The sequence below is a fragment of the Lemur catta genome, chromosome 7 (genome assembly GCF_020740605.2).
Source record: "Lemur catta isolate mLemCat1 chromosome 7, mLemCat1.pri, whole genome shotgun sequence".
Classification (NCBI taxonomy): Eukaryota; Metazoa; Chordata; class Mammalia; order Primates; family Lemuridae; genus Lemur; species Lemur catta.
The window spans coordinates 55,128,746-55,145,162 of NC_059134.1; the positions used below are offsets into that span (position 1 = coordinate 55,128,746).

The 16,417-nt window shown below is 44.5% G+C and overlaps 1 protein-coding gene across 1 annotated transcript; it reads left to right on the plus strand.

Annotated features, from left to right (window-relative positions):
* Nucleotides 1-4,936: 4,936 nt before the first annotated feature.
* On the plus strand, nt 4,937-10,501 carry KCTD14 (potassium channel tetramerization domain containing 14). The gene is made up of 2 exons (XM_045557276.1): nt 4,937-5,195; nt 9,766-10,501. Exons 1-2 carry the CDS (start codon nt 5,145-5,147, stop codon nt 10,435-10,437), a joined length of 723 nt encoding a protein of 240 aa, XP_045413232.1. The 5' UTR covers nt 4,937-5,144; the 3' UTR covers nt 10,438-10,501.
* The last annotated feature ends 5,916 nt before the right edge of the window (nt 10,502-16,417 follow it).

Genomic DNA, 16,417 nt, shown 5'->3' on the forward strand with positions numbered 1-16,417 from the left:
CAGCATAAACAAAGGCAGGAGGGCATTAGAGTGCAGGTTGTATTTCAGGGGAGCTGGAGCTTGGGAGGAACAGGAAATGGCGTTTGGCTGGCACCATGGCAGGCAGCTGTAGTCTCAGCTATTAGTGAGGCTGAGGCAGGAGGATTGCTTGCTTGAGCCCAGGAGTTTGAGGCTGCAGTGCACTACGATGGCACCTGTGAATAGCCAGTGCACTCCAGCCTGGGCAACATAGCAAGACCCTGTTTCTTAAAAAAAGAAAAATAGGAAATGGTGCTAAATGCCCAGGCTGCTTGGTGCTGTCAGAAATGCCCACTGTCCCTCTGAGTGTGCAGGCTTCCTTTCTGAGATGATGATCCTTCAGAACTCCGCCTACCTGTGGAATCATCCTGGCGCATGTAGTAGATCAGCCGTCTGGGAGGAGTCAGACTGTGCAAAGGAAGTGTGGAGTCCATGGAGGCTCCTGACCCAGACACAGCAGGCAGGAAAGCATGCCTTGAGGAGGGCACAGCTCCCGCCCCCTGGCTTGGTCCCTCCTGTAGAGTCATAATGTTCATGTATACGATTTGTTGAGATACAAAACAATTCTGCAGAGTCACAGAAAAAGAACTTTTGAGTGAGAAAGACATGGAGTCCAAACCTGGCTCTGCCAATTACTAGCTGTGTGGCCTTTGAGCCATTTGTTTAATTTCTCTGAGTCTTGGTTTCCTCATTTGTAGAGTAAGTCTTACTACTTGGGAAAATTGGTATGAGGGTCTGTGTTGGCTGCAGGTCCTCAGCTCATGATCATTTTCCTTTCCTTTCCCCCCTTCACATTGCACAGCTGATCCCCCTTCAAGCCTCTCTCGAACAAATCTCTTCCTTCTTCAAGACCCAGCTTACATACCACCATTTCCATTCTTTTTAACAGCTGCATAGTATTCCACAACATGGATAGACATGGTTTATTCAACCAGTATGCTATGCGTCTAATTTTCGCCACAGCTCTCAAACAAATCAGTGATAAATATATTGGTTCACATATCCTTTCTGAATGGTGCTTTTGTTTCTATTGGATAGATTGCCAAAAGTGGGATTATTGGGTCAGATGGTATCTGTATCTTTTTTGGTAGATATAGCCATATTACTTTCCAAAAAAATTGTAGCAGTTCACATTCCCAATCAGCAAAGTCTGAGTAGCTGTTTTCCTTCATCCTCACCACCTCTGGCATATTGTTCTTCTTAATATTTGCTAAATTGATGGATTAAAAAATAGTACAGCATTACTCCTTTAATCGCACTTCTTCAGTCCCTACAAAGTCTCAGTAATGCTTCATTTCAGTTATTTTATTTTTTTCATTTCTAGAAATCTATTTAACTTTAAAAATCTGCCTGGTCATTTTTGATCATATCTTCTTATTCCTTACTCACGTTTTATAAATACACCATTTTATTTATTTAAGCACATGAAATACACCTATATGTTATACCCGATAATCTCAGTCTCTGAGGAGTTTATGGATCTGTTTCTGTTGACTCTTGCTCATGGTACCTGGTTTCCCTTTGTGGTTTGTGACTTTTGATTGTAAGCTTGTGTTTGTTGGAATGCTATCTGTGTGGATTTTTTGAGGCTTGGTTTGATTATACTTTCCTCCAAGGAGGGTTTCATTTCCTACGTCGGCATCTGACTGCACTATCAGGTCCATTTTAAATCAAATTCCAATTGTTGTTGCTGACCACACTGGGTCCCAGATCTATTTGAGCTCTTGCCTATGGCCAAAAATTTTCAGGGGAGACTTTTCCCTACCCAGAACCAAGGAATGAGACAAGGAAATTTCCACAGCATTTGCCTTGGAGTGGCAGATTTTTCTAATTTACCCTTTTACAGTCTCTGATCTGACATCCTACCCTCTGAGTGGCCCAGAATTTGCCTTCTAGCCCCCTCCCCTTAAAATAACACTTCTAGGTCACTCAGTGTTGGAGATAACCGCAGGGAAGCCCCTGGAGTCGGTGCTCAATCATCTCAGAGTACCTCAGCGCATTTCCTTAACTTTATTGCCAGCTCAGACATATATAGACATACACATGTTCAATATTTTCAATATTTTTTATTGTTGTTTTTTATTTGTACAAATTTATGGGGTACATGTGCAATTTTGTTACAAGCATAGATTGTGTAGTGGTCCAGTCAGAGCTTTTGGGGTATCCCTCACCCAAATAATGTATGTTGTACTCATTAATTTCTCATCATCTACCCCTCAAAATTTTCAATATTTTGAGATTCCTTGTAGCTGGAGGATATCAGAATATCTAGTCCTCTATATTATTGGAAACAGACATCCAGGGTATTTTTATATACTAATTTACTCTTTCATTAAAGTTATTTGTGCTTTTCTCTTTAGCAAAGAGACAACATATTTCAGGCACCTGTGTTCCCCGCCCCGAACTCCTAGCCAAGGTCAATGTCAGTAACTCTTGGTTGAATAAATGAGTGACAACCTACATGAAAGGAGGGAGAAGAAAGGATTGGAAAGGTACCCGTGCTGGATGGGTGATGCTGGATGGGATGGCAGCATGGAGGCTAAGGAAATGGGCAATGACATTTACTGAGCCCCACTCTAGAAAAGCCCCTAAATCCTAACTGCTTTATTCTGGTGTTTTCTAAATTTCCAAGATGACAAGATGCTTGTTAAATCTAGAGATTCCCAGTACCTCCCTTGGTTACTCGGTTTCAGTCTGGAGGTGGGATCCTGGGATGGTGTTTAATAAGCACCCAGGGCAAGTCTTACCATCAGGGAAATTTGGAAACTATAGTAATTATTTCACTTAATTTAATTCTCACAACCACCTAGCCAAGTATTCACATGTATTTTACAAAAGAGGCAATTTGGGCTCTGAGAGGGGAAGTGATGGAAGGTCACATAGCTGGTAAATGTCAGGGCCAGGGTTCCATTCCCTGTTGTCTCCCTCTAAAGCTTTATCTTTATTTTCCCCCCAAGTTTCTGTACCATTAGTTGACTAACATGAGTACAGGTTATGACCATGAGTCACTATTTCCTTTTTTTGTGTGTGGTAAAAAAACATATAACATAAAATTTACCATCTTAACCATTTTAAGTGTATAGTTCAGTAGTATTAAGTATATTTTCATATCTCCAGAACTTTTTCATCCTGCAAATCTGAAACTCTGTAGATACTAAATAACAACTCCCATTTTCCTTGTCCTCCCAGCCTCTGGTAACCACCGCTCTACTGTCTGTTTCTATGGATTTGATTACTTTAGGTACCTCGTATAAGTAGAATCATACAGCATTTGTCTTTTTGTGACTGGCTTATTTCACTTAGCATAATGGCATTGAGGGTCATCCATGTTTTAGTGTGTGCCAGAATTTCATTCCTTTTTAAGGCTAAATAAGATTCCATTGTACATATATACCACACTTTGTTTATCCATTCATCTGTTGATGGACATTTGATTCCATCTCTTGGCTGTTGTGGATAATGCTGCTACGAACATGGGTGTACAACTTTCTCTTTAAAATCCTGCTTTCAATTCTTTTGGATATATACCCAGAAGTGGAATTACTGGACCATATTGCTATTTTTGATTTTTTGAAGAACCTCCATACTGTTTTCCATAATGATTGTATTGTTATTTTTTTAGCTAAGTCAGTTTTTTTAGACTTTATTTTTTAGAACAGTTTTAGATTTACAGAGAAATTGAGAAGACAAGTACAGAGAGTTCCCATACACCCCACACTCAGTTTTCCCTATTCTTCCTATTCTTAACATATTACATTAGTATGGTACATTTGCTATTATTAATGAAGCAATACTGACACATTATTATTAGTTTATTCATATTTCCTTAGTTTCTGTCGAATATCCATTTTCTATTTCAGGATCCCATCCAGGATACCACATTACAATTTAGTCGTCATGTCTCCTTAGGCTGCTCTTGGCTGTGACAGTTTCTCAAATTTTCCGTTTTTTTTTTTTTTTTTGAGACAGAGTCTCACTCTATTGCCCCGGCTAGAGTGCCCTGGTGTCAGCCTAGCTCACAGCAACCTCAAACTTCTGGGCTCAAGTGATCCTCCTGCCTCAGCCTCCCGAGTAGCTGGGACTACAGGCATGCACCACCTTGCCCGGCGAATTTTTTTCTACATATTTTTAGTTGTCCAGCTAATTTCTTTCCATTTTTAGTAGAGACGGGGTCTCGCTCTTGCTCAGGGTGGTCTCGAACTCCTGAGGTCAAACAACCCTCCCGCCTTGGCCTCCCAGAGTGCTAGGATTACAGGCGTGAGCCACCAAGCTTGGCCTTATTTTACTTTTTAACGCCACCCTGCCCCCTGGAGCCCTGTTTTTCTCATCTGTAAAATGGGTGTTTGCTGACCTTTCACCCCCAGGACTGTAGGGAGTAGAAAGTCTCTGGTTGTCAATGTCAGTTTCCTCTGCCTTCCTCAATTTGACTGTTGGGGAACCCAAGGCCCAGAGAGGGGCAGTGACTTGTATCAATCTTAATAAGGAGATTCAGTCAATATGATTAAATATTGAGTTTAAGTGCAAAGTTTGAGGACTGTCACTGGGGAGGACACGGACTCCAGAAAGATTGGGTCAGCACGTTGGAGCGTTGGAGCGGAGAGGTTTGAGCCACTCTTACATAGGCAAGGTCTGGAGAAGCTTAAGAGGAGTTCAACTTTTTTCATAGGAGGTTAGTGCATAGTTGCAGAAATCTGGTTGAAGGCAGTGTTTCTTTTTGGGAAGGGTATATTTAATATTCCACATTAACTACGTAACAGTCAAGGGATCTTTTATCCAAGTCAAGAAGTCTTTTCTCTCAGGTGCCATCTGGTCTGAGCCAGGGACAAGAAAATAAGGCAGGAAGTTAATCTTTAACAAAAGGTCGGTAATTAAAGGGCCATGCTCCATGACTCAGTCTCCAAAGTCTAGCTTCCTCAAGGCCTAACAACTTTTAGAAGCCCCAGATACACGGATTGTCCACTCTCTTTCACACCTCCCCAGGGTCTCACCGCAAGGAATGCCCAGCTCAGGCCAATCCGCCTGGGCACAGTGGCCCCCACCCAGGGGCGGGGAGCCAGGTGCACTTCCGCCGGCCCAAGTTATCCGGCCGTGGCAGGGCGCGCAGTGCGAGCCGCCCCCGGGCAGGGATGATCAGCCTGACCGCTGTGCCCCGGTCCCCGCGGCCTGGGCCGCCGACGGTGAGTGCGAGCCCGGCCAGGGGCGAGCGGGCGGACAGACCCACCGGCGGGCTCCCACCCCGCCGCGCTGTTCTCTCGCTCCTCCCGAGTTTCCGCCGTGCGCCCCAGTCCCCGAGTCCGAGTTCTCTGCTCCAGGCGCGCTGTGACGCCCTTCGCCTCTGCCTGGGCGCTCTCTTTTCCCCTTGGCTGTCCCTGCCGCTTTGACCGCTCTCCTTTCGCTCCTGGGGCTCGGTTCCTGCTCCGGCTCTATCCATCTTCTCCGTGCCCTCTTCTCTCCTGGCGGCGTGTTTGTCTCCTCCCTCCCCACTCGCTCTTTGTTTTAGTTCCTCTCTCTGTACCCTGGCTTGTCCTACTCCACGGCTCTTTCTCTGTCCCTCCCTCTCCCCTGGCCCGGTGGGAGAAGCCTGGCCAGAGGCTTGTTCCCTCACCGCAGCGCCCACCACCCCCAGCCTGCCCTTGCCTTCTGGTTGGGGCCAGATTCCTCCCGCTTGCCCGCCCCCTGCCCGGGCTTGGCTGAGGGGCGTTTGGGAGGCGGATCAGGGAAAGGCCAGGTGCGCTCTAGGAGAAGAGAATTCTGATTCTCTAATGGACTGAGAGTCCTCCTGGAGACTTGGAGGAAGAGAAAGCAGATCCGGCAGTAGGGCGAGTGTGGCTCTTTCCAATAGGGCGATGATAACGTCATTGTTGTTGGCTAGCCACAAAGCCACCTGCTTGCTCAGTGCCAGGACTGCCCCAGGTGCTCAATAAACGCCTGAATGAATTACTGGGCAAATGTAATGCATGGAGCCTGCACTGCACATGATGCCAGGTAAGGCAAGATTGGCCTTTAAGAGAATACCAGCTGCTCCTGTAAATCAGAGCTGAGGGTAAGCACCATGCCATTCAGATGCTGAGCCCCGTAGTAGGTATTGGTGAAATAATGACAAATCAAGTACAGTCCCTCCCTTAGGAACTTCACGGTCTAATGGGGATACAGGTGAACAAACAGGGAACTATGAGAGAGGAGCTGTAATGATAGGAGACTGTCTTCCCCAGCCTCTGCCCACAGGACCTGGGACAGTTTTCCCTTCCACCCAGGAATCCTTTGGCAGAGTGACTGCCAAAGGTGGGGAAGGGGAAGGGCAGCTGGTCCTGAAGAGGGGTGGAAAAGAAGTCTGTATGTTCTAGAAACACACGGCAGTATTTATAAATGAGATAAGAGGTCTGGGATTTGCAAAGGGATTGGAAGTTTTGGAAAGAGGGAAAAGAGGGACAGAATTAAGAAGCTCGGGAACAGGGCTAAGGTCTTGTTTGATAAAGAAAGAAATGGGGCTGAGGATGTCAAGCAGGAAGCTATTTTTTGAAGCATCTGGAAATTAGCTTCAGAAAGGACATTTGAAGTGATTGGATCCATTAGACTTTCAGAGCTGGAGGGACTTAGAGCTCTCTTGGTCCATTTCTTAATAATTATTTTAAGCTTATCTTAATCTATAATTAGATAAATTATCTAAGTTTAGGCCTAGAGAAAGTGAACAGCCCCAGGCACGTAGCTAAGTATTGGCAGCAGAGGGGCAGGATGTTGAGGGGGGGTGGTGAGGAGGGACATCCAAACGGTACTGGAGTCATACTGATATGGGTTTGATCCCGGCTTCAACTTTATCACTTCCTAGCTGTGTATCTTCTCTCTGATCTTTCCTCGCCTGTGACATGGGACGTTAGGAGGGCTGGTGAGATAGCAGTAATGAGAACATATTGGTCCATTCAAGGGTTAAAGTCTGCAACTTCACAGTTAACTGGCAGCTCTACAGAGGTGAACTCAGGGTTAACCAAACGGCCCGGCCAAGGAGCTTTGAGGTTTATGGGAGAAAGAAGGAGTCATAGGTTCTGGGCTTATTTTTCTCAGCTCTATTGTTTGGCTGCTGTCAAGATGCATCCTCTCCTCTGCCTTCTCCCCTCCAGACAGCAGAACTGTCCCCCGGGTAGGAGCTGTTGTCATGGCAACTCAGTTCTTCCCCGGTACTTTGGTTGCCTTTGGCTCTCTTAATTCCAGTACTTTAATCTTAGAGGTGGAGCCCGCAGACCAGTTGAGAATGTCACACATAAATCAGAATGCAGAACATTTCTGAGCCCCGTTTCCAACCTTGGCCCTGCAATGACCTGTGGTACAATCTCCAGGTTAGCTGTCCCTCTAACACTGCACAGATCTTTTCTGCAGCATGAGCTATCACAAGCCCTAGGAAACCTTCTTTGACAGCCTCCAACATACACCCACAAAACCAGCTGACCCTGCCTACCTCTGAGTCTTCCCTGTCAGCTCCTACATATTTAAACCATCTGTTTCCTTCTCTCCCCTGTGAACTCCTTGAAGACAGGGACTGTGTCCTACTGTGCTTGGCACAAGGTTTGCATGTAATAGGCCCTCCATATGTTTTGTTGAATGAACGCCTCACTAAGGGAAGAGTGGAGGTGTTGGAAAGTTGAAGGTAATTTATGCACTGACCAAGAGCTCTAGCTTTGGAGTAAGGTGAACCCAAGTTCAAATCCCAACAAGAGCTGATTGATCTTAGGCAACTTACTTCATCTCCTTAAGCCTTAGTTTCTTCTATAAAATGGGGGTTTAATATATTCTTCATAGAAGTGTTGTGAGGATTGAGTTAGATACTGTATTTAAAACACTGTGCACAGTTCCTAGACTGTGAGGGCAGGACCTACATCCTGCTTGTTCATCACTGTGTCCCAGGTATCTGGCACAAAACACAAAGTAGGCACATATATATTTTATTGAACAAGCAAGTGAATTTTAAATAACAAAAGTCGTTTAGGATTGTTCTGGTTTGTAAGGATGACTGGTGTATCACCTCATGAGTAATCATAGTTATATGGTCTTCTGGTATTATTGTGGGTCTCTGTGGCAGCACTTAGTGTTCCCTGAATGCAGCCTGAGTCTGTTTCCATATCCCTCTATTCCTCTACCCACTCACCTGTGAGCATCTACAGGCAGGCACCACCCACATCCTTAGTGCTCAGTCCTGCCCTCTGGCACAGATAAGTGGACTCTAAAAGTTCTGTTGAACAGCCAAACTTAACTTACATTTGCACCGCACTTCACAGTTTATGAAACAGTTTTACACCCACTGTATTTAGTATTACTGGCCTTTTCACCAATGAGAATATTCCTATTCTTATTCGAGACCTATGGGTCCATATTTTGAAAGACATTCATCAAACAAATTCCATTTTTGCCAGGACGATGGCTTGAGCCTGTAATCCCAGCTACTCCAGAGGCTGAGCCAGAGGAGAGCTTAAGCTCAGGAGTTTGAGGCTGCAGTGAGCTGATTGTGCCACTGGGTGACAGAGCTAAAAAAAAAAAAAACACAACAACCACAACAACCCACAAATTCCATTTTTAAAATCAATCAAGGGCATGCCAACTGCTAATCAGAACTTCTGATCTACATGAAATAAGAAATTTTGTCCCCAACTCCCAGCACAGGATGTGGGCGCCCAGTAAGTGTCCAAGAAATGCTTCCTGAATGAATACATGTGTGGTTTCTTTGGTCTTTCTGAAATGTTGAAAATGCCCCTCCTCCCAGGTTGGGAACTCCTGACTTCACAACTCCATATGCCCATTTTATAGTGCTAGGATTACAGGTGTGAGCCACCATGCCCGCCTGAGGGTGGGCATTTTAAAAAGGAAAAAGATCCTAGCACTCTGGGAGTCCAAGGTGGGAGGATCACTTGAACTCAGGAGTTCAAGACCAGCCTGAGCAAGAGCGAGACCCCGTCTCTACTAAAAAAATAGAAAGAAATTAGATGGACAACTAAAAATATATATTAAAAAAATTAGCCGGGCATGGTGGCACATGCCTGTAGTCCCAGCTCCTCAGGAGGCTGAGGCAGGAGGATTGCTTGAGCCCAGGAGTTTGAGGCTGCTGTGAGCTAGGCTGATGCCACAGCACTCTAGCCCGGGCAACAGAGCGAGACTCTGTCTCAAAAATAAATAAATAAATAAAAATAAAAGTAAATAAAAAAGATTATCTAAAATGCCTACCCTCTGGAGCTATACCGCATAAATACAACCCCCTTCAGTAAGATGGGCGTTCCAATAGCTGGAGCCAATCATTAGGGCTCACCTAAGTTCTGAAGTTCTGTACCTGGTTTATTCTTTGTATAAAAACAGGTCAAGGCTGGGCGGTGGCTCACGCCTGTAATCCGAGCCCTCTGGGAGGCCGAGGCGGGTGGATCGCTGGAGGTCAGGAGTTCGAGACCAGCCTGAGCAAGAGTGAGACCCTGTCTCTACTAAAAATAGAAAGAAATTATCTGGACAACTAAAAATATATATAGAAAAAATTAGCCGGGCATGGTGGTGCATGCCTGTAGTCCCAGCTACTCGGGAGGCTGAGGCAGTAGGATCGCTTAAGCCCAGGAGTTTGAGATTGCTGTGAGCTAGGCTGACGCCATGGCACTCACTCTAGCCCTGGCAAGGAAGTAAGACTCTGTCTCAAAAACAAACAAACAAACAAACAAAAAAACAGGTCATGAGCTCCCTGGAGGTGGCGCTGTTGGCTCACTCTGCGTGTTGTGCCCCCAGATATCTACAGTGGTGGAGCTGAACGTCGGGGGTGAGTTCTACACCACCACCCTGGGCACCCTGAGAAAACTCCCGGGTTCAAAGCTAGCGGAGATGTTCTCCAGCTCCGCCAAGGCCTGCACGGATGCGGAGGGCCGCTTCTTCATCGATCGCCCTGGCACCTATTTCAGACCCATCCTGGACTACCTGCGCAGCGGGCAGCTGCCCACGCAACACATCCCCGAAGTGTACCGTGAGGCTCAGTTCTACGAGATCAAGCCTTTGGTCAAGCTCCTGGAGGACACGCCGCAGATCTTCGGTGAGCAGATGGCTCGGAAGCAGTTTCTGCTGCGAGTGCCAGGCTACAGCGAGAACCTGGAGCTCATGGTGCGGCTGGCGCGCGCTGAGGCGGTGGCAGCGCGCAAGTCGAGCGTGCTGGTGTGCGCCGTGCACACTGAGGAGGAGGATGCGCAGTGTGCCGAGGCCCTGCGTGCCCTGGAGGCTGCCAAGAAGTCTGTTGTCAAGTTCGGGCCCTGGAAGGCGTCCCCAGACACAGATGACCTCCTGCACTGCGTGGAGATGGACATTAAGGCCCAGGGATACACGGTATTCTATGAGCGCTACCAGTTCGAGAAGGTATCCCGGGCCAGGCCCTGCCTTTCCTTCTACACGTTCATCTTCACCTGGTGGTGATCCCCAGGGGCAGGAACTGTTTGGGCTCTGGTGGGGCTTATGGAATTAAAAGTTGCCATCAAAAGCCATCTTCCTTTAATTTCACAGACAAACTTCAGACAACTTCCAAGGTGGGTCTAGAGTCTTGTCCCAAATATTTATCTCCCCTTTGAGGACTTTCCACTCCATTGCAACTGACTCCACTATACTTGCCTAGCAAGTTGCACCTGCTCCCTCTTCAGAGCCTCATGTACCTGTCAGACCCTTCTCGAAGTCCAATAACAAGACTAAGTTAGAATGTTTCAACAATGTGTTAGCAGGAGATGTGTGATGCCGACAGGATGCCATGAATCTAGATATTCCGACCTAAAGATGTAGTCTACCCAGCCCCCACTTGTGGTCCAATCCATCTAGGTGTGTGCCTTCGTGCAGTAGATGCTGCTCGGATCCCTTCACAGCTGTCCTATTCGCTAGAGCTGTGGTTTTCTAAGAGCAGCATCAGCATCACCTGGGAACTTGTTAGAACTACAAATCCTCAGGCCCCACCTCAGACTTACTGAATCAAAATCTCTGGGGTTTGGCCCAGCAATCTGCGTTACCAAGCCCTCCAGGTGATTCTGATGCACTCTAATTTTGAGGCCTTCTCTAGAAAAGAATTGCCACCTCTCTTGTATGGAGGTACAAGACACTGACCTCTAACCTCAAGCAAGTCCTGTTCTGAGCTCCTCCTGGGATGAAGCTGAAGTCAGTCTTCAGCTGAGAGCACATTCTTGCTTAGCTTTTTTTCCTGGGCCCTAGGCTGTTTCCCTCACTCCCCTTCTCCTAAGAGCACTGCTCAATAAAGTGCTTTTGGTTCTGCTGCTCAGCCTAAGACAGTACTTAACGCTAAGGAGGAAACATAGACATTCATCCTTCTACAAGTAGGTCTAAGATAGACAGTCCCCTTCCCTGCCTAGTAGCTTAACCAGCCATTCTGGGTCATCTGGGACACAGGACTTCCAGTGCCAAAACTCAGGAGGTCCCAGGTAAACTGGGATGAGTTGATCACCCTGCTGCCTACCCAATCCTTCCTCACTTTGTTTCTTTTTCTTTTGGAAAGCCTCTTCCATGGTTACAGATCCAGAAATAACCTTCCACTCAGGAGTGACCATATGTACCCATAGGAACTTAGCTTTGCTTCATAATGGGATAACCATTATCTCTATCTAGATCTTTCACAAACCATTTGAACATTTCCCTTTATGACATCTTCCCCTCCTGCAGCATCTCTGTGGTATGTTTCAACCAAAGTCCAAAAGCTTTTCTCTTGGACTTGGAGCCTGACTCCATGAGGATACTTTCAGTTTTTGTACTTTGCAATTTCTTCAAAAGGCTGAGCAGTTGTCTCTAATGCTTACAACCTACCAGAGTGATTCAGCCCATCCCTTTAGGAACTCCAGGTTTGAGGCTGTTGGGTTGTTCCTGTGCCCAAGTATCTTTAATATATTGTCCCTTGCTTTGAGAAAAAAGTCCAGTCTCCATGGTATGTGAACTCTTTTCTGGATTCGCCTATTGCTACAATCTCTCTGGGTCTCAAATGATAATAAAAGAGTCTCTTACAACTCTGCTAAGACCACATACCTATTGTGCCTGAGAACCTTACCAATCCCTTTATAGTTGCTCAGGTTGTATGAGGCAGTATTTAGAGTAGTGGTTCTCAACTTTGGCTGCACATTAGAATCACCTGGGGAGAGTTAAAACACTCCAATACATCATTAACTTCAGGCCAATGACAATTCACTGGTTTACCCCAAACCAAGAGTGATCAGTCCTTTTCATTGGCATGGCCCTTTGTCCTAACCACCAATTTGTTCTCATGTATGGTGCAGAGCAGGGCCAGGACAAGGCTTCTCTCTGGCCTCACCGTAGTCTCCATCTGGTGCAGATATCCATGATTCCATGAGTTTTAATAATCTCAGCTGGAACTCCAAGTGGAACTTCACCTGCTTATGAGTACAGGGGTTCATGTTAATTACCCAAATAGCTTTTGCCCAACTTTTTATTTGGAAAGTTTTCAAATCTACAGAAAAGATAAAAGAATAGTATAATGAATTTTTTACCCAGATCCACCAGCTATTACTATTTTGACATATTTTCACTATCACATTCTCCATACATATGTATATATACATATATAATTGTTCACTGAACCATTTGAAGGTAAGTTGTAGACATTAACATGCCTCCACCTAAATACTTCAGCTTACATCTCCTAAGAAAAAGGAGCTTCTCTTACATGATCACTGTTACCACTTCTAAAAAAATTAACAAATCTAAAATATTTAATGTATTATCTATTTTGACAGTTGTTCCATAAATGTATTTCATAGCTTTATTTTTTAAAAATCTCATCAAAGATCACACATTAGATTTGGTCTTTAGAGTTCCTTAGTTCAGAGGTTCTCACCTTGACCACATATTGGACTCAATCTGTCAGATAACTTAAATTATGCCTGGGCTATATCCCTAGGGATTCTGCTTTAACTGTTTTGGCATGTGGTCTGACCATTAGGCTTTGAAAATCTTCCTCAGATATTTCTAAAATTCATCAAAATTTGAGAAAAACAGTTTTAGTCTCTTTTAGTCTACAAGTGTCTCCCTTTTTTCCTTTTATATTGATCCAAAATTTCTTTCTTTATTTTTATTTATTGTTTTTTTGAAACAGGATCTCTCTATCACCCAGGCTGGAGTGCAGTGCCACACTCATAACTCTTTTTTTTTTTTGAGACAGAGTCTTGCTGTGTTGCCCAGGCTAGAATTCCATGGCATCAGTTTAGCTCACAGCAACCTCAAATTCCTGGGCTCAAGCAATCCTCCTGCCTCAGCCTCCCAAGTAGCTGGGATTATAGGCACTCGCCACCATGCCCAGCTAATTTTTTCTATTTTAGTAAAGATGGGGTCTTGCTCTTGCTCTTGCTCAGGCTGGTCTTGAACTCCTGACCTCAAGTCATCCTCCTGCCTTAGTCTCCCAGAGTGCTAGGATTATAGGCGTGAGCCACCGCACCTAGCCGGATCCAAAATTTCTTGAAGTGCTAGGTCCACATCTACTTGACCTAAGAACTTTGATATGCCCTCTCCTTCAAAGTCTTTTTCAGTTTCTTCTGGGAGTCCTTGGTTGCACTTGTAGTGTGAATCGTTTCTTGTCCCAGGCTCTTTTAAAATTTTTATCATTACCTTGCTGCAGTCTAATCAGTACCACTTGACCCATTGTTCAAATAGTTGCATTTCCTGGACCATGATTTTCCTAGGGCCTATGTAAAGCTACCATCATTAGACCTTTTTGGTGGGTTTTTTTGTTTTCCCTCTTTATTACTTTGGTCTGAACATGGATTCACCACACTAATACCAGGTACAATATTTGTCAACATTTAACTAAAGGCTTGGGGATTATATGTAGCAAAGTTCCCACTAGCTACTATATGTGATTGTTCCCTAAGCACGGGACTTTGATATGTCCTAAGGGGGTCCTGTACTAAGCAAGTAGTGTTATAGTTACTTCCAAGCTTAACAAAAAGCTACATCTTTAACCAATAACAGAGCTGCCTCCAGACCTGACAACTGTGATGCTTCCCAATGATAGAGCTGCATAGTCCCGTCCCACATTGACTATGGGCTTGGCAATGTGACTTGTTTACCAGTGGAACATCAACAAATGAGACACAAGCAAAGGCTTGATAAGCACTTGTGCACGGGGCTTGCACTCTTTGCTGTGAGAGAAAACCAGGCAATTCTATTGTAGAGGCTATGAGAAGGGGAACTGAGGAGGCCATCTTGGGCCATCAGTCCCTAGTTGAGCTACCAGATAACCCAGCTGAATTAGTGACCCCAGAACTGCCCAGCTTAGACCAGGCCAAATTGCAGAATCATGAGTAAATAATGTTTTCATTCTGTTTTGGAGTGGTTTGTTATTTAGTAATAGATAACTAATATACTTCCTTTTAAGAGACTTCCCCAGAATTCCCACCCAATGACATGTTTACATTTTTTTGGCTAGAATTGTGACATACAGCCACACCTAAGTGCAGTACGCAAGAGAGACTGGAAAATGTAATTGCTTGTGTGTGTGTGTGTGTGTGTGTGTGTGTGTGTAAGAATAGAAATAGTGTTAGCAAGTTATTAGAAATATGGAGGTAAATTGGTGAAAGGAACAGGGGACAATGATTTTTCATTATAAACCTAATAAAGTGACTGCTTTTATAAAAATTTTAAAAATCTGTGTGCACCTATTACATTGATTAAAATAAAAGTTAAGTTAATCTGATGAGCAAGGTTCAGCATTTTAATTTGATTTTCTTCAGTAGAAGACTTCTGTAAAACTATTCTCTTTGCTCATAAGGAGAGACAACATATGCATACATTAAGAAGACATTTCCTGGAATGAACTAGATCTGGACTGGAATCCTGTCTCCACCATTTACTATCTGGATGATCATGAGGATGTTATTTAATGTATCTGAGTCTTAGTTTCTTCATCTGTAAATGAAGGTGATAATACTACCAGCATCATAGGGTTGTGGTGAAGAATACATACAATAATGTATATAAAGTGCTTGTTTATTTACAGGAGGCTTTTGCCTATAATCCCAGCTACTTGGGAGGTTGAAGCAGGAGGATCGCTTGAGCCCAAAAGTTCAAGACCAGCCTGGGCAACATAGTGAGACCCTGTGTCTATAAAGAAAAAATGAATGTTCCTATAGTCCCAGCTACTTGGGAGGCTGAGGTGGAAGGATGGCTTGAGTCCAGGAGTTCAAGGCTGCAGTGAGCTGTAATCATGCCACTGTATTCCAGCCTGGGTGACAGAGACTTCGTCTGTAAAAAAATAAACAGGAGACCACTTGCTCAAGGCTTTTTGAGCATGGCTCTCTTTAGGCCATGGTTGCACATATTCAGCTCAAAATAAACCTCTTTAAATTTAAAATAATAAATAAAGTGCTTGTCACAGCATCTGGGGACATAGAAAGGGCTCAATTAACACTGGATATTAGTACAGACATACCTTGGAGATATTGTGGATTTTTTGGTTCCAGATCACTGTAATAAAGCAAATATCTCGATAAAGCTGGTCACATGAATCTTTTTGTTTTCCCAGTTCATATAAAAGTTATATATGCACTATTAAGTGTGCAATAGCATGTTTAAAAAACCAATGTATATACCTTAATTTAAAAATGCTAATAATCACCTGAGCCTTTTTTGCTGGTGGAGGGTCCTGCCTCGATGTTGATGGCTGTTGACTGATCAGGGTGGTGGTTGCTGAAGGTTGGGGTGGCTGTGGCAATTTCTTAAAATAAGACAACCATGAAGTTTGCCACATTGATCAATTCTTCCTTTCATGAAAGATTTCTCATGTGATGCTATTTGATGGCCTTTGACCCACAATAGAACTTCTTTCAGAATTGGAGTCAATCCTCTCAAACCCTGCTTTTGCTTTATCGACTAAGTTTATGCGATACTCTAAGTGGTCACTTCAATTCTTTGTAGTCATTTCAACAATGTTTACAGCATCTTCACCAGGAGTAGATTCTTTTTTGTTTTTTTTTTTTTGAGAGTCTTACTCTGTTGCCTAGGCTATAGTGCTGTGGCGTCAGCCTAGATCATAGTAACCTCAAACTCCTGGGCTCAAGAGATCCTCCTGCCTCAGCCTCCTGAGTATCTGGGACTACAGGCATGCGCCACCATGCCTAGCTAATTTTTTCTATTTTTAGCTGATCTTGGACTCCTGAGCTCAATCGATCCTCCCGCCAAGGCCTCCTAAGGTGCTAGGATTACAGGCATGAGCCACTGTGCCCACCCTGTAGAGTGTTTCTTGAAAGGGGACCTGCTTCAGAAGGTTGTGAGAGTGTGGTGTGTTGAATGGTGGTCCCCCAAATGAAATGTTCACCTCCTCATCACTGGAATCTACAGATGTTACCTTATGTGGAAAAAGAGTGTTTGTAGATCAAATTAAGTTAAAGGTTTTAAG

Bases quoted from the DNA above. Each gene is read 5' to 3' on its own strand.
- KCTD14 (XM_045557276.1), top strand. From the start codon at position 5,145: ATGATCAGCCTGACCGCTGTGCCCCGGTCCCCGCGGCCTGGGCCGCCG. The intron at 5,196-9,765 runs GTGAGTGCGAGC...TTGTGCCCCCAG, and splicing joins CGCGGCCTGGGCCGCCGACG to ATATCTACAGTGGTGGAGCT.